The following is an 18909-nucleotide window of genomic DNA, read 5'->3' on the forward strand; positions in this document are numbered from 1 at the left end:
GCAGAATATGTCATAAACATGTTGTGTGTTCCAAACAAATGGTGATGTGTGAAAGTTGAAGATAGCAGTCCTTGGTGAATGAGAACTATACTCCGTCAAGAGGTAGTCAGTTAAAGGGTTGTCTGATTTCAATCAAGTGGATTGACATGGTCAGTCAGGCACTTAATCCTCCTGTAATCTGGGAATTGAGGCATGGTCAGTCCTCTCATTCAAGTGCAAGCAGTACAAAGATTACAGATAGGATAGTTTGGGTGCTATGAAGATATAATTCAAGGTGTTGGGCCAATTTTTTTCACAATGCGATTACATATAATGGAAATGAATGGAAGAGCAGATAGTTTTGATACATAAACAGGAGAGATAGTAAGGTTCCCCAATAAATGAGTAAGAACACACAGGTCAAGATTTTGCAAGGATGATGTGTGTGAGAACATGAGTGGACATGATGTATACAATAGTGAGAGTTATAGTCAAGTAACTATGGTGAGAGGCATATGAAGTGACAGAGAGATAATAACTGATGGCCCTGTGCGGGAGCAAAGAGATGATGTTGATACTTACCCTTTCGGATCGGAGAGCTCACCAACCTTCTTTCTGCAATGCTGGGCTTCCCTCTTCTCCCAGGACACAACACTGATCCAGGCTGCAATTTAGGTCAATTGCAATGTTGTTCTGATGGTGTGACCTCCTGTGGTAATCCTCCGGTATAAGGATTGCCCTCCTCTCGACCACCTCAACCACCTATGCCTTAGGGCTCCTATCTGTAAAGCAGCAAGCTTTTCTTTCCTCTGTGATATATCCTTCATGATAACAGTTAAGCACTGCAGTGTGAGGGGCAATTCCTGGCTTGCAGTTTCTGAAGTGGTGTGTAGCTAGGCTTTAAATATTATGTCAGAGGCAAGAACACCACAAAGTCCAACAGCGGCAAGCTGTTTACTCTGAGCAAAGTGCCTGAGAACCCGATTACATAATCAGTGAGATGAAGAGCAGGAGATTATGAGAAAAGTCACTCCAAGCTATGAATCTCACTTGACAAAACACGAACAAAATGGGAATATTCTACCCAAAATTTCAGCTAACGTGATCATTCCTTTTAGACCCTCAAATATATCAGTCACAAGAATTATGCTGCCATTTGGTCGTGGTTTATGAATTTATCTCTCATTTTTTCCACTGTCTCCTACACTCTAATCCAACTGCTATCGAAACCTTCCAACTTAGAGTAGCTAAACTGTCTGAAAGGAGTATCATAGTTGAAAATATTCTTCTGTTTTATGCAATTTGCTTATTTATTGGCCTAAGTCTTGTTGGAGTAGTTCTGACCAATGCTAATTACAAGAAAATATACACATTTGCCTGCTGGCACCTTTCAGATCAGACTTCTAAAGCTGGCTGCTCCCTGAACCTCCATTCTAGAAAACTAGGCAGGCCTCAATATAGCGCAGAAGAAGCCAAATCCCTTTTTTATGGCATTAGCTGTCATATTCTAGGGAGTAAAGTTCAAATATTCCAGAATTTCTTTTGTGTTAGTGTGATTAAATGAGTGAATAGGTGAAAGTGTAGTTGTGTTAGTGGGTACATTGGATAAGGTTAGTTGGTAAGGGGTTTGGGTGGCAGAGAAGTAAGGTAGGTTAGTAGGACACTAGCTAGATAGAATGGTGGTGTAGCAGACTGTCAGCTAAGTAGGGTGGCTGGGTGGATAGGGGCTGTCAAGGAGGGAGTTGGGAGGTTCAGAAGGAGTCGATTGTATAGATAATAGGAATTGGAACTGGTAATATTAGGACTAACAGTTTCTTGGTAACTATCCTGGTAAGTAAATTAAAATGCTCAGAAATCTCAATCTACAACTCAGAGACTCTCTCAAAGAGTTCCAGGCCGCTGTAAGTTTAAACTTTCCAGACAATTCTGCATAATCATTGCATTGGGACTTAAAAAGTGAATCTTCAGGGGTATATCCAATTCCAATTATCCAGAGACCAAAGATTTGGGCCGTTGTACTATATTCAAGAGAATGGTTTGCAAGCTGACGAGATTCAGTACTTGGATAGATTGAAGAAGCTGGCCAGTTGTCCTTAGAAAGAAGGTAATTGAGAGACAGTGAAAATAGGGAGAAACTATTTCTACTTTCAGAAGGATCAAAAACCAGAACACACCAGTTTAAGATTATTTGTAAAAGAACTAATGGTAACATGAGGAAAATCTTTTTTGTGTGTAATGAGTGGTTAGGATCTGGAATGCACTGCCTGAGAACTGTGGTGAAGACTGACTCAGTCAGGATTTTCAAGAGGGAATTGAATCATTATCTGAAGAGAGAAAATTTACAGAATGATAGGGAATAAAGAGGGGAGTGGCATTAAGTGAATTGGTCTTATTGAGCCGCATAGCCACAATGACTAATGATTTCCTGTTTGAGAACCATTCACTGATTCTATTCAATGATTCAGTATTTGTTCGCATTTTTTTCTTCTGAAGTGGATCACATTTTACTTCTGTGTTGCAGGTTCCGGAGAGTAATATTCTGGGACAGCAGGGACAAGGGTACAAATATGCCATTGGAATGCTAAATGAAGGCAGGATTGGGATTGCCGCACAGGTTTGTAGAGCAATACATAACTAGAATGTTTGCAGATATGTAAATTTCAATTGGGGACCTAATGTCGTTCAAGGAGAGCATTCTTAGAGTGGGTCAATGGATGCAATTTTAGACTACTGTGTGAGCTAAACTAAAACTGCTTATGAGGAGTTCTATACCATGTGGTAAAGATTTTTTAAAAATATGCTGAAACAAAATATATGTTGTGTGATTTTTAACTTTGTCCATCCCAGTCCAACACCGGCACCTCCAAGTCATAAATATATATGCTTTGCTATAGTATTTTGCAGCCAAATCATAGACTCAGCCCATAGAATCTACACTGACCCTCTAAGGAACAGTCCAGCCAGACCCACTCACTAACTTAGTTAATCCCTGTAACCCTGCATTTCCCACAGCTAGCCCACCTGACTTGTACATCCCTGTACACCTTGACAATTTACCATGGTCAATCCACCTAACCTGTACATCTTTGGACTTTGGGAGGAAACTAGAACATCTGGAGGAAACTGACACAGACACGGGGAGAACATGCAAACTTCACACAGACCGTTATCTGAATCTGGTGCTGTGAGACAACATGGTAACCACTGAGCCACCATGTCACCCCGAAAGAAGGCATTCAGCTCACTGAGTCTACATCTCACCCACACCTACCCCATCCCGTCACTCCACGTGTTTTTTTTTAAACTAAGGCTAACATACATAATCTTCATATCTTTAGGGTTTCCATGCAGAAAAGGGGAGATGTACAAACTCCACACAAATGGTCCCCCAAGTCTGGATTTGAACCTAGGTCCCTGGTGCTATGGGGCTGCAGTGCTAACCATTGTCACCCCAGTCAATTCTAGTTCATTATATTCATGGTCTGTGCTGTGGTGTCAGTTGGACTAATTGGAAAATGGTCAGCATTCTTATTATAGAACCTAGAATATTAAAGGGGGACCGCTTTGAATGTAAAACACTAAATTTTTCTGTCTCTTTTAGGCAATAATATGTTTCAAATTTTGTTTTCTACAGATGCTTGGGTTGGCACAGGGATGCTTTGATAGCACTATTCCTTATTTGAAGCAGCGAGTTCAATTTGGAAAAAGAATTTATGATTTCCAGGTACATACATCAAACATGTTTTCTATCATTCTGGGACTTTGTTTCTTTAATATATTTGGATCATATGTTATTTTCAGCTTTCTTTAGTCACTGCCTTTTTTTCAAGGTAATTCCTAACCCTTCTGTCTTGAGGCTGACTGAGATGCACCTAAGGATACTGAGGGAGGTGACTATATGTTATGGCAGAGACACTAGCCATAATTTTTCAGTCATCTTTAGATTCAGGAGTGATCCCAGAGGACTAAAGAATTACAAAGACTATGCCCTTTATTGTAAAAATAAGCACAGCAATTTACACCAGTCAGTTTAATTTTGGTAGTTTGGAATTCTGAATAGAATTAATAGCCACATGGACAAATGTGGGTTAATTAAGGAGAGCCAGCATGGATTTTGTGAGGGAAAATTGTGTTCAACTAACCTGCTGGTGTGTTTGAAAAGGTAAAGGAGAGGTTTGATCAGGGTGTTGCTGTTAATATCAGCTACATTGTTTCCCAAAGATGCCTGGTAGAGCAAGCAAAGTTAGAGCTCCTGGAAATAAAAGAACAGGTAATGATGTGGATATAAAATTAGCTGAGTGATAAGAAACAGAGACTAAAAATTAATGGACATTTTTTGAGCTGGAGAAAGATTTGTAATTGAATTTCCCAGGGGTTCATATTGGACCCTGAAAAAAAATGTTAGTTTTTATATTTTGATGCACAGGGACCAATTTCAAAGATTACAGGGAATGTAAAACTTAGAAACACTGTAAGAAGGACAATGCAGAATTTTGAAAGAGCATTGACAAGTTGGAGGAGTGGACACCAAAGTGGCAGATGAAGTTCAATGCAGAGAAATGTGAAGTTGATGCATTTACAGTATAAAACGAAACAGTATAAAATAAAGAGTATTACTCTAGAGGACATGCAGGAGCAGAGGGACCAGCATGTAACTGTACATCTCATTTAAAGGAGGCAGGACAGACTGGATCCTTAACATAACATGCTGAAAATGTGTTGCTGGAAAAGCGCAGCAGGTCAGGCAGCATCTAAGGAGCAGGTGAATCGACGTTTCCGGCATGAGCCCTTCTTCAGGGCTTCCAAGCCCTGAAGAAGGGCTCATGCCCGAAATGTCGACTCTCCTGCTCCTTGGATGCTGCCTGACCTGCTGCGCTTTTCCAGCAACACATTTTCAGCTCTGATCTCCAGCATCTGCAGTCCTCACTTTCTCCTTAACATAACATCCCAAGTTATAAGGCTTTAGTAGAAATAATGTGGGTAAAAAGGGATAGGAGGTGTTGTAGTCTTGGTTAAAGATCGTATCATTGCCAATGAATGAAATGCTTTTCCTGAATTGGAATTTGTGGTTGGAGGTGAGAAACAGGAAGTAAGTGGTGATTTTGTTGTGTATTTATTATAGACTCCAAACGCCGATGAGGACGTAGGAGAGAGCATTTGTAGGCCGATTCTGGAAATCTGCAGGACAAGTAGGATTGCGATAGAGTTGGTGATTTCAATAACCTTAGAGGAGACTGGGAAAGCAGTAGAGTCAAGAGTATGGTGCTGGAAAAGCACAGCAGATCAGGCAGCATTCGAGGAGCAGGAGAATCGACATTTCTGGCAAAAAGCCCTTCATCAGGAATGAGGCTGAGAAAGCTGTAGAGTGTGGGGCATGGAATGGGAAATATTCCAGCAGTGTGTGCAGGAAAACTTTCTGGAACAGTGGACCGAGGAGCTTCGATTATCCAAACGAGATGGGCGGGCACTTTCGTTTGGATAATTGATTATTCGGTTAATTGATTCAATGCCTTTCCTCTGGGACAGAGTTTTCTGAAGTTTCCTTTTTCCTCACTCTGCCTGTCTTGCTCCCTATGTCTGTCTCAGGATTTGTTTCTGAGCAGACACACACTTGTGTGTAAGGGACCTGCAGCATTGCTGAAGCCTCCCGTGCCCCCACCCAATCAGTTCAATGGGATTAACACAGCGAGCAGTTGCTAAATCTGCTCCCCATTCAGGAGACTAGGCAGCAGCACACCACACGTGAGCCCCCATCCCTGTCCTGCGTAGAACTCCAGGGAAAATGTGGGGAGAGAGAGGGCGGGCGGTCAGTCAGTTGGAGATGGTGCCTGGGCTCCCATCGACGTCTAGCACTGTTCTCAGCAGCATTTCAATATGCCGGGTTCATTTTTAATCATTGTAAACAAAAGATGTGATCAGTGTTGGAAACACCTCTTTGTAATGTTTCTATCGGACCTTGAGATCTTCTTCGGATAATCTGAAATTCAGATAAATTATATTTGGATATCAATTATGAATTTTGAAAGCCACCCAGTTAGGGCTAGAGAATGGGCCCAGCTGGGTAGCCCTTTCAGGAGCAATACAGACATGGGTCGAATGGCCTCCATCTAAATATAAAATTTTCTGATTCTATGACAGGTTGAGAGAGCAGTTAATAGAGCATGCTATATCTTATAATTATTAATAAGGGCATAGAGTACAACAGCAAGGAGATTATTGCTGAACTTGTTTAAGAAACTAGTTAGACCTCAGCTGCAATATTGTGTATTGTTTTGGATGCCACACTTCAGAAAGGATCTAAGTGCATTGTCAAGAGTACAACAGAGATTTGCGAGAGTGATTCCACAAATTAGAAACTTCTGTTATGAAAACAGATTTCAGAAGTTGGGACTGTTTTCCTTGGTCAGAAGACAACTAAGGGGAGATTTCATAGATGTTTTCAAAATCATGAGTTTGGACAGGGTAGATAGAAAGAAATTGCTCTCATTTGGAAAAGGTTGAAGAATGAGAGGGCGCAGATTTAAAAATAAATGACAAAATAAGCAAATTTCATGTGAGAAAGTGAATATTTGGAATTCAGAGTGCTGTGCCTTGGAGTCTGTCAATGGCAGGTTTAATTAAAGCATTCAAGATGATATTAGATTAGAAATAAAGTGGAGGTTTCTGGGAAAATAATATGGAGGATTTTGGGGAAAAGCAGAAGTGTCACTAAGTTATAATGCTCATTCTGAAAACCAAAGACAGAATGGGATGACTGGCTTCCACCTGCATAGTAACAATTCTGTGATCAAGAAGGCTGTTCTGAGTCAGAAAATACTGCAAAGCCGTAGCAGAGTAGAACGTTGATTTGCATGAATGACCACAGTTGAGAATGTGAAATATCAGCTTCTTGTTGCTGTGGTTCTGTTCGCCGAGCTGGAAGTTTTTGTTGCAAACGTTTTGTCCCCTGTCTAGGGGACAACCGGAAGCGGTAGGGACAGGCCACTATAAATGCCGGAGGAAACACCACAGAAGCGCTTCACAGGAGGCTCCCAAGCACTGAGGATGTCCCCTAGACAGGGGACGAAATGTTTGCAACAAAAACTTCCAGTTCGGCGAACAGAACCACAGCAACGAGCACCCGAGCTACAAATCTTCTCACAAACTTTGATCAGCTTCTTGTGTTTGTCATTTTTCTGTAGACTTTCTGAAAGAAAAGTAGTTGGTTTCGCACAGAACAGAAAATCTCAGAACATAGTTGAAACCTAGGGCGTAAGCTTACACTGTCTGAATTCCTTTAAAGATGATTTTACCTGTTTTTAGCTTGGGCTGAGGTCACAAAAAATACTGCGTAAAAATTCAGGGTCAGAATGATCATCTGGTCTTGTTTTGAATGTGTAGGCAGGTCACTGAGTCATTTTATTTCCCAGTTTGATTCCACCAGGAAATCATGTGGCTTTGAAAGTAATGGAAAGTGTACTTAATGTAATATACAAGATATCAATTGCATGAGACAGCATGATTAGGCTGAAAGATCCTTTCATATTATTTTCTATATGGTGAACTTGTGATCCCAGTTGTAGGGAGGCCATCTATTTTACTACAAGGGCAGAAGTCAGAGAAGTAATATATCCTAATGACCATTGTTTCAGGATGCTGGTCTTTGTTTTTGCCTGAATATAGCTTATTGTACCGTAAGACAATGGAAAAGAAAACTTTAAAATAAAACATTTTGGAGATGAATATTTTTAATTCTGGCAGGGGAAATTCACATTGTGAACATAATTCCTGCTGTAAGAGTCATTTCATTCACAACCTTTCCCACTAATAGAAAAAAGGACTGTCTCGAAATGAAGAAGCAGAATCCTAATTCATTGATCCATGCAGTAGCCTTTTTGTATGATATTCTGTTGATGCTGATGTGTGATATCTGAATGTTGGTTAATAACTATTAAATTTATTGTGCCAAAAATAATTTTCAAGATTCATAAATCGGCATTGCTATGTTATAAACAGCAGTTTTAATTTCAATTTAAATGACCAGAATAATAATCTTTAGTCAGCTGATTGGAGGAAAACCAAAAGTAGAATTCTGCATTGTTCAACCACTAACACCTTTCAGATTCATTGCCTAATTCTTGACCTGGTTTTTATGGTTTAAGAATAGCAATTTGGATAGCATTACCAACAGAAACTTGAACTTGAAAATTGAACAGCAACTTCTGACAGCCTGACATCCATATTTTTAAAGTTTGTTCATGAGATGTGGTATTGCTGGACATGCCTTCATTTATTACCTATGCCTAGTTGCCATGGAGAGAGTGATGTTGAACTGGCTTCTTGAATTGCTACAGTCCTTGGGCACCCACTATAGTAAACATGAAAATCATGTAGTTACTGTCAGAGTAACCCTCCTCTGCTTGAAGATGCACTATTACCAAGACTGCAACAAAATTCAGCATTCAAACAGAAAAGCATGGAGTTTGTTCACTTGAATGCATGATGAATATTTACTTTAAATTGACAAGCCAATTCTTTCTGTCATGTTAAGTATAAGGAAATTTTTAACTATGTGCTAGGACACACATACTACCAAAAAAACCTCTAATCTGACAATTAACTTTTCCATATGCAGATTTGAATTAGAACATAGAACAGTACAGTGCAGAACAGGCCCTTCGGTCCTCGATGTTGCACTGACCTGTGAACTATTCTCAGCTCGTCCCCCTACACTATCCCAAAAGCATCCATGTGCTTATCTAAGGATTGTTTCAATCTCCCCAATGTGGCTGATGCATTATTTACAATTCAAGGGAAGAGTTTGCTAATCTTCTTTGTTCTTTTGAAAGAAAGAGGAGAATACTTTTGCTTTTTGTATATAATTTGACATTGAATTAGCTTTTCTGATTTACGGTTCCTGGTTTGACTGCATGTGTCAGTAAGAATTCTTCAATCTGATAGCTGAAGGAGATTACACAGTTGCTTGTCCAATTTGCACAGATCGCAGATTTTATTGAGAGGATGGTGCACTTTCCTTTCAAGTTCCTTTTCAAAAGCCTGTCAAAATTTTTTGGGTGTGCATAAGTGTAATGAATGGCCAGGGCTGTTTGTTTTCCATTGACTACAAAATCTGAACATTTCATCTGTTTCAAAGGTATATCTTGCAACTGATACTTAATGCAGTTAGTGGGCACAAATTAGAATAGTGTAAGTTGTGGTTTTCAACAATTTTGCAAAGATAATGGCAGCTAACTTTAAAACAAAGTTGAGTAATGCATGGCTATAGCATGCCAAACAGTAAGAGATCTGTTGCTTACAATGTTTTTTTTAAACAGTAGAGGAAGTGCTGGAGATGAGTAAAATTACAACATTTAAAAGGCATCTGGATGTGTATATGAAGAGGAAGGGTTTTAAAAAGATATGGGCCAAGTGCTGTCAAATGAGACTAAGTCAGATTGAAATGTCTAATTAGCGCACATGAGTTGGATGAAAGGGTCTGTTTCCATGGTGTATGATTCTTTGACTCAAAATTTGTTTTACAGGGTATGCAACACCAGATTTCTCAGATTGCAACCCAGTTGGAAGCTGCACGGCTCCTTACTTACAATGCTGCTCGACTGAAAGAAGCAGGGAAACCCTTTATTAAAGAAGCCTCCATGGCAAAATACTTCACTTCTGAGGTTAGGAACTAAATACAGATCAGGTTGAATTCAAGAGTAGTGCTTGTTAGAAAAGATTGATATATTTATTACATTATATTTGATACAACTGTTTCTTTCAATAGTTTTAAATATGAGAAACAAAGAGAATGTTGGATCTCCAAAGCTGCTTCACGATATACCAATCCGACTTTATAACATGGAGCTTGAATAATGTTGAGAAAAGTGGAGTGTGTGGTACTGGAAAAGCACAGCCTCATTCCTGATGAAGGATTTATACCCAAAACGTCGATTCTCCTGCTCCTCAGATGCTGCCTGACCTGCAGTGTTTTTCCAGCACCACACTCTCGACTCTGATCTCCAGCATCTGCAGTCCTCACTTTCTCCTAATGTTGAGATGAGGTTGGATAACGTTTCTTTAGCTGAAGGTGAGATGGGAATAAAATCACAAAGGACATCAGATTGTAACCATGCTGCAGTGGTAATTGAAAGGGCAGCATCAATAGAGAGCCTGACATTAAGTGCTTGTGAAGCTTAATGAGAGAAAATAAGGTGTGGAAAATAACAATTTTACTAGGTAAGTGTGTGAAGAATTACATATACCATATGTATAATCTGAATTTTTCCAAAAGTGACAAGAGTTACTTCCCTATTAATATTTACTTCTTATAGGTGGCAGCCTTGACCACTTCCAAATGTATTGAGTGGATGGGAGGAGTTGGCTTCACCAAAGACTATCCTATAGAAAAATACTATCGTGATTGTAAAATAGGTAAAAAAAAATCTTATTTATGATTTGTCCAAATACATTGATATATATTTTCAGAACTTGTGGTTGAATATTTATTTTCAAGGATAGTGAAAGATTTTTGAATTCTATCACTAACTAGTATTTAAAATTTCATAAATGGGGTAGTGTTCACATTTTATATTTAAAGGATGGCATGAGGAGAAGGGAATGATCAATAGATGAAACCCTATAACTGAACCCCTGACTTGCTGAAGTGGTCATTCACCTTTAGTTAAACTTCACCTTGTAATTGATTGACTGATTAAAGCAGCATGGTTGTGATTGGCTAAAATATTTGTAATTACATTGTTATCAGAATTATAGACAAGTTGGATATTTGTATTTCTGGAAAAACACAGCAGGTCAGGCAGCATCTGAGGAGTAGGAGAATCGATGTTTTGGGCCTAAGCCCTTCATCAGGGATCCCTGATGAAGGGCTTATGCCCGAAACGTCGATTCTCCTACTCAGATGCTGGCTGACCTGCTGTGTTTTTCCAGCACCACACTCTCGACTTTGATCTCCTGAACCTGTAGTGATAACATTCTACTGGATATTTGTATTATCTAGTCTAATTGCCCATAATATTTCAAAATATGAAATGTGAATAAGAATCAAGGTAAGAAAGAAAGCAGTCGGATTCCAAGTTCACATGAAATGTCACAAAATACTTTGATAGAAACTTAAGTAAAACAAACATAAGTAATAATGACAAACTGATATATTGACCAGGTAATGTCATGATTCTAAACTGCATGCACCACGTATACAGCTTGAACTGTTACATTCAGGATTAACACATGTTAAATGAGATAGCAGACAAATTGTGGTTGAACATCCTGCAGATTGCAGTTTACCGAGTTGATGGGGTCAAGGCAGATGTTAGTGACTTCCTTCGGTCAACAAATCTCATTAAAATTTGGCTTAAAAAGGGTCTAGCCTTGGAAAGGCCTTCAGAGCTTCTTTGAATCAGACTGCTTGTATTTAGATAATTCAATCTATTCTCCAGAGACAAAATACTTGGGATTCCTGACACTGCTCCCAAGTGTCTAAATACGGGCAGAATTTCAGTTTTTGCCAAACACAGCTTCACCGAGCTGTTGCTGAATTTCTTCAATCTCCAGTCTTTCTCATATGCATCAACAAATATTGCTTCTTTCATACCACTGTTTGCAGTTAATTAGCAGTGACTTTCAGGGACCAATCCTGCCCTAACCAAATCTGCCAAACAGCTGCATTCCTGCTGTTGGCAGCCACCTCCTTGCTTCAGCACACTTCCAGCTTCAAGATGCCACTGACCTCTCTCAGTAAACATACCACTTCAATAAGGTGAAAGTGAAGAATTCTCTTCATCGTCACCATCTCCTTGATATTGTAGCCTGTTCCAAGCTGAACTTAACTTGATCTTTTGGGTTCATTGAATGCTTTTTAAACTAGTTCTAACTCCCTCTGGACTGCCATTAACACAGATTTTGAAGACACCATGTGTCCAGCTAAACAAGCCCCCTAAAGTTTTTTTTAAATGGCTCAATTTCTTATAATCTGATACTATTAAATAAATTTGGATAGCTTTCTGAACTGCCATTTTCTTTTAGGTGCTCTTGCAGTCCCTAAAGCATTTTAATTCCTTCCCTTTCCTAGCTGTTAACTTCTTAAAGCAACATGACCCCTACCTTTTAAGTGGAATAAATGTCAAGGTGTTTCAGTTGCTTTAATCCCATTTTTCACTATCAAATTTGAATCCCTATAACAAACTGTTATATACTAATGTACATAGTATTAAAAATGCACTTAAGTATTTTGAGATTGATGTTTTCCCTGTCTAGCTTGAATTTACTCATCACAAGCAGTCACCCTATGAGTACAAGGGTCCATTATGCTACAAATTACTCAAAGCAACTGCAAAAATAACTTTTTTTTGCTGATTTAGTCACTGCTTTGGAATTTGTCTTTATGAATTGTAATCCAATTTATTGTGCTTTTCCAGGTTCAATATATGAAGGAACCTCAAACATCCAGCTGAACACAATTGCAAAATTGATAGATAAAGAGTTCTAATCATGCTGTATGTCATCAACAGCTGCCGTTGGTACTATGTTAAGAGTACAAATGCAGTTCCATTTACTGCAAATAACAAGAATGTACAATGCAGTTTTGAAAAGTTGTTTTACCTTCTGCATACAATGGTTTTCATTTATTATAATAAAGCTTCACAAGTAAACTCAAATAACATCTTGGACAAATTATTTTAATATCAATTTATTAAGTTCCTCTTTCAATGGCTTCAAACAATTGTACTTTGAGTTTTGACATAATTGTTCCTGTGTGAATAGAGATAAAGTTAATAAATTATTGCTTTCAAATACCTCCAATATGTTGTACATGAATTATGCCTGTATCTGTACTGTAAACAAAAACAGCTCTTTAGCAATAAAATTAAAATTGGCAAGTTTTTGTGGTGTACTTGAACTCTTACGATATCACTTTTGAAGTTATTGGTATTTTGCTTTTGTCATTTCTTAGCAAGTTAGAAGTTACTTTAAGTGGTCTTCACTCTGTGGTTTTCTCTTATTCTAGACACTAAAGGCATCAAGGGATATTGGGGATAGTGGTCAGAAAAAGGATCAGCTGTGATCATACTGAATGGTAGATCAAGCTTGATGGCCTAAACAGCCTACATGTGTATCTAATGTTCCTATACCTGTATAAAATTATCTGTCAAAATTTCTCATGGTGAAGTGAATCAAAATAATACCATTTTGGGCTTTCCTGATTTCCTAATTGATCAGTACCCAGTGTTTATAGGTTTAAATTAATTGGCAAAACAATTGAGAGAAGTAGATTCATTTTTATAGAATTGTTGAAATTCAAGAATTCATCACCTGATGAAATCTGACTCCAAACAAGCTTTTGGAAGGTAATTGTACATGTAACAAAAGAAAACTAATTTGTAGAATTGTGGGGAGAATGATGAGATTTGGGACTAAATTGGACAGCTGTCCAAAGACCCAGTATGAGCATGATGGTTTGAATGGCCGCCACCTGTGCTAGATGGTTGTGAAAATAATGAATCAATACACCACTTGGGTTGTGTCTTTTTTTAAAATGTGGGCGCACACAATGAGTGGCTCAATATCTGAGGAGTTACAAATGATGCTGAACATCCTGGATTCTGACCTTCTGGAGGGAAGGTTATCGATGAGGCTGCTAAAGTTGATTGGGCCAATGACACTGTTGAGAGAAAGCCTTTGGAGATGTCCTTAGCCTGAGATAATAAACTTACATCAACCACAACATCTTCCTTTGTTCTGGGTGTGGCTCCAAATAATGGAGATGTTTCCCCCTGATTGCCACTGACATTGAGTACTTGTCCATTCAATTGCTGTGTTCAAATGAAGTACAGTCACTCAGTTCTTATTGTCTCTGTTTGGCCAAGCTATTCTGAGATCAGGTGCTGAGTGTGAACAAGCAGGTTATTCCTTTGCAAGAGCCACTTTATAATGGAAGAGATCTTCCACAGCATTATTGGGTCATAGATGTACAGCATGGAAACATAGATACAAATTAACTGAAGACTGGCAACTTCAATCAGTTGATGTCTACCCAAGTTGAGTGAATTGAGATGACTTTTTAAAAAATTTAGCATCTTTTCAACATTATTAAAACATCCCAAGGCACTTCACTGCAGCATTAAGAGATCGAATTTACACCACATCTCATAATGACATTTTAGGACAGCTAACCAAAAAGAAATTGGAGAAACATCTGGGGCAAGAACTTCAGAGCGAGGGTCTAGTCAGTTAAAGCCACCAATAGTTTAGTCAATTAAACTCAATATTGCACAGAAGTAAAAGAAATCTGGTGGAACATAGAATTCTAAAGGAGTTGTAAAATTGGAGGCTGGGCAAGGCAAGGAAGAATTAAAGATTTTTTTTAAATTTGAGACTTTCTAAACTAAAAATGAATAGGGATCATTAAGCATAGGGATGTTTAGTTACTGGGACTTTGAACAATTTAAGATACTGGCAAAAGAATTTTGCATGACATTTGTGGAGATTGGAATATGGGAGGTCAGCCAGGAGTACAAAGGAATAGTTTAAGTCTGAAGGCAATGAGCATGCACAAAGTTTTCAACATGTGATAATAGGCAGAAATAAGAATTATTACAGACCTAGAAGTAAGCATTCTTGTAGGTTTATGGGGTCAGAAGCTTAACTCAGAGTCAAACAGTACCGTGCACTTGTGAATAGTTTGGTCCAGACTCACTATGGGAGGAAAAAGAACTGTTGACTAAGGCATAGAATTTACCGCAATTTCCCTTCCCACGTGGTTAAAGATGCCCTCCAACGCATCTCATCCACATCCCGCACCTCCGCCCTCAGACCCAACCCCTCCAACCGCAACAAGGACAGAACGCCCCTGGTGCTCACCTTCCACCCTACCAACTTTCGCATAAACCAAATCATCCGCCGACATTTCCGCCACCTCCAAACAGACCCCACCACCAGGGATATATTTCCCTCCCCACCCCTCTCCACCTTCCGCAAAGACCGTTCCCTCCGTGACTACCTGGTCAGGTCCACGCCCCCCTACGACCCACCCTCCCATCCTGGCACTTTCCCCTGCCACCGCAGGAACTGTAAAACCTGTGCCCACACCTCCTCCCTCACCTCCATCCAAGGCCCTAAAGGAGCCTTCCACATCCATCAAAGTTTTACCTGCACATCCACTAATATCATCTATTGTATCCGTTGCTCCCGATGCAGTCTCCTCTACATTGGGGAGACTGGACGCCTCCTAGCAGAGCGCTTTAGGGAACATCTCAGAGACACCCGCATCAATCAACCAAATCGCCCAGTGGCTCAACATTTCAACTCCCCCTCCCACTCTGCCGAGGATATGGAGGTGCTGGGCCTCCTCCACCGCCGCTCCCTCACCACCAGATGCCTGGAGGAAGAACGCCTCATCTTCCGTCTCGGAACACTTCAACCCCAGGGCATCAATGTGGATTTCAACAGTTTCCTCATTTCCCCTTCCCCCACCTCATCCTAGTTTCTAACCTCCAGTAACTCAACCTGTCCGGACTTGTCCGACCTGCCCAGCCCCTTTTCCACCTATCCACTCCACCCTCTCTTCCCTGACCTATCACCTTCATCTCCTTCCCCACCTACCTATTGTACTCTATGCTACTCTCTCCCCACCCCCACCCTCCTCTAGCTTATCTCTCCACGCTTCAGGCTCTCTGCCTTTATGCCTGATGAAGGGCTTTTGCCCGAAACGTCGATTTTGCCTGTCCTCGGATGCTGCCTGAATTGCTGTGCTCTTCCAGCACCACTAATCTAGAATTTGTGGTGGTTGTTGAATTTAATAACTTTGATCTTCCCAATATTTAATTGGAAGAATTTTCTATTTATCCAATATTCAAAAGGTAGACAAAGAGCACAACAAATCTGATAAGTAAAAGGACCAAGAGAGGAGAGTTGGGTTGCAGCAGTGGAATAGAATTGAATAAGATCATAGATTGGTTATAGCGCTAATGTCCTTTGGTGTCTCCACAGAGTTAGCAGGGAGTACAAAGAAATGTATTGCAGAAGATTTTCTTGTTATGATTGGATAGATAATGGAAAGAGATGCCGCTCAGCTGAACAATGGAGAATGGCACGGTGAAACAATGTTAAGGCTGAAGATAGATTGAGAAGGAAAAAGAGGGCTGGTGCACTACAGTCACTGTCACATATGTTATTTGTGACTTTGAAAGGACTGTTTCAGCACATTGTCAGTGGCAGAAGTTTAATTGAGAGTCATGTGAATATTGATACATGTCAATATTCAAGGACTGAAGAAACAAAAGGGCGGTTGGAAATGGAGCAGTATACAAGGGTCACAGTTACATTTTTGAGGATGGGAATGGTAATAGCATGTCTGAACAGGTATAAATAATATCAAAGGAGAGGAGAGTTAATGGCTGATGCGACCTATCTGAACTATACTCAAATTAAAACCAATCCTTCATTCTCCTTCCTTGATGACCCATCCTCAATGTTGCTGTCTATGGCAATGACAATGACACTGGTACTAATTCTGGGATTGTTACACACAAGGCTTTGCAGTTCAAACACTTTTTCCAATATTTTGAAACAGGTTTTTCAGTTCCTCATGATCTGATTTATATGCCCTGTCAAGGTATTAATTAGATTTAATAATCATAGTAGGTGTTCAAAATTAGGAATGGCCTGGGAACAGGCAGTACTTTGTTTAAATATCCATAATAGTGAGGAGACTTCAGGGATTAAACAGGCATTTTCCACACTTAAAAGGCATTTTCTGGAAGAACTGGTCCAGGATAAGTGTTACAATATGGTGTCAACATAATGAAGGGTTTCATGATGAACAGCAATAAAAGGCACGTTTGGTATGGTGCTCAGATGTACATTGCAGTTGGTTAACTTAAGTTTACATTGTAAATTGTCACTGACTACATTTGAGCACTAGATGGCACTGTTAGCTGTGTTTTAACAAACCCACCTGGTGCCATGGCAAAACTCATTTTGATTCGAATCAATTTTATCAGGATTGAGTCTCATTTGATCGTGGTGGCCATGATTATTCTCATCCAGTCATTGATTGAGATGGGCAATGGAAGTGGTAAATATTTTTTCATTAAGACAGTGGTCAATATTTTGCAGTTGCTGGAAATCTGAATTTAAAAAAAAACATTGAGAAACTGAGCAGGTCTGCCAGCATATGTGGATAGAGAAACAGTTAACATTTAAAATCCAATAATCAATCAGATCAGGCATGTTATGGACACACCTCTGTAGCCAGTGAGATTTAGAACCCAGGTCCTGTGGTGTGGAAGTAGAGACACTGCCACAAGAAGCCTCAAGGAAAGTGATGTGGATTTTGAAATCAAAACATTCAGAAACGTTCTACGCACGCCTTGCCCAGATGCTCTCTGCTTTTTTCTTGAAAAGAGGCCTAAGCAGTCTCCATCCACCAACCTCCTCCTTTGTCCGGTCGTGTCTGCGTGGGTTTGCTCCGGTTTCCTCCCACAGTCCAAAAATGTGCAGGTTAGGTGAATTGGCCATGCTAAATTGCCCGTAGTGTTAGGTGGGTTGCTCTTCTGAGGGTCGATGTGGACTTGTTGGGCCGAAGGGCCTGTTTCCACACTGTAAGTAATCTAATCTAAAACTTGAACTCATTTTGAACAACTTCTGCTTTAACGCATCTCATTTTCTTCAAGACAAAGGTATGATCATGTGTACCCAATGGGTCCCAGCTACTCATAAACCTTTGTGGGGTATGTCAAACATTCCTTGTTTCAGTCCTACTCTGACTCCCACTTACAACTCTTTCTCCGATACACTGATGATGTCTTCAATGTGCTGCTTGCTGTCATCCAGAATTGGGAAATAAGATCATTTTGCTTCCAATTTCCATCCTTCTCTCATCTTCACCCACTCTTCCCTTCCTTGACTTCACTGTTTCCATTTCTAAGGGCAGGCTGTCCTCCAAAAGTCATTAGAAACCCAACGACTCCCATGGTTACCTTGTTTATACATCCCTACACCTTTTCCTGCAAAGATTCCCATTTCCTGCAAGGACTTCCATCACATCTAATCTGATGATGCCACATTTCACCAGGCTGCCTTTGATATGACCTTTTTCCTCTACTGAGAACCTCCCCTTGCCCTCAACACACCTTCCAAGTAATTTACTTGCGTTTCATTCAATCTAGTCTACTGCATTCGCTCTCAATGTGGTCTCCTTTACATGCGCGAGATTGCTTTGCAGAGCACCTCTTCTGTCTTTAGGCCTGACCCAATCTCCCAGTTACAAGTACTTGCCATTTCAATAAACCACCTTGCTCTCATTCTAACATTTCTGTCCTGCATTTCCTGCAATGCTCCAATGAAGCCCAATGCAAGTCTGAGGAGCAATGAATTTTCCACTCAGACACTTTATAGTCTTGAGGTCTCAACATTAAATTCCATAACTTCAGAAACTGACCGCAATATCTCTGTTCTCCGTTTTATACATTTTCTCTCCACTTTCCTCTACAGTCTCGTCTTTTTCAGGTCTTGTTTACTTTGCCCTTAGTATGAAAGGACCCATTCTCTTCCTTTCACACCTTATTTAGATTAGATTACATTACAGTGTGGAAACAGGCCCTTCGGCCCAACAAGTCCACACCGATCCGCCGAAGCGCAACCCACCCATACCCCTACATTTACCCCTTACCTAACACTACGGGCAATTTAGCATAGCCAATTCACCTTACCTGCACATCTTTGGACTGTGGGAGGAAACCGGAGCACCCGGAGGAAACCCACGCAGACACGGGGAGAATATGCAAACTCCACACAGACAGTCGCCTGAGGCGGGAATTGAACCCGGGTCTCTGGCGCTGTGAGGCAGCAGTGCTAACCACTGTGCCACCCACCATATTTCATATCTTATTTTTCTCCTCAACTGGAATCTGTAGGGTATTCATTGCTATACAA

At 40.1% G+C, this 18909-nt stretch overlaps 1 protein-coding gene across 1 annotated transcript in view; it reads left to right on the plus strand.

Annotated features, from left to right (window-relative positions):
* The window catches only part of acadsb (acyl-CoA dehydrogenase short/branched chain), a 63851-nt gene extending 50994 nt beyond the window's left edge, over positions 1–12857 (plus strand). Inside the window, exons 7-11 of the mRNA XM_087998925.1 lie at positions 2501–2593; positions 3614–3703; positions 9501–9638; positions 10290–10389; positions 12393–12857. Coding sequence (XP_087855051.1) covers positions 2501–2593; positions 3614–3703; positions 9501–9638; positions 10290–10389; positions 12393–12463 — 492 coding nt within the window. The 3' untranslated portion in view covers positions 12464–12857. The remainder of the gene's footprint in view (positions 1–2500; positions 2594–3613; positions 3704–9500; positions 9639–10289; positions 10390–12392) is intronic.
* The last annotated feature ends 6052 nt before the right edge of the window (positions 12858–18909 follow it).

This window comes from Chiloscyllium plagiosum, unplaced genomic scaffold, assembly GCF_037043375.1.
Source record: "Chiloscyllium plagiosum isolate Xiang-an unplaced genomic scaffold, Cpla_swu_hap1 HiC_scaffold_22, whole genome shotgun sequence".
Taxonomy (NCBI): Eukaryota; Metazoa; Chordata; class Chondrichthyes; order Orectolobiformes; family Hemiscylliidae; genus Chiloscyllium; species Chiloscyllium plagiosum.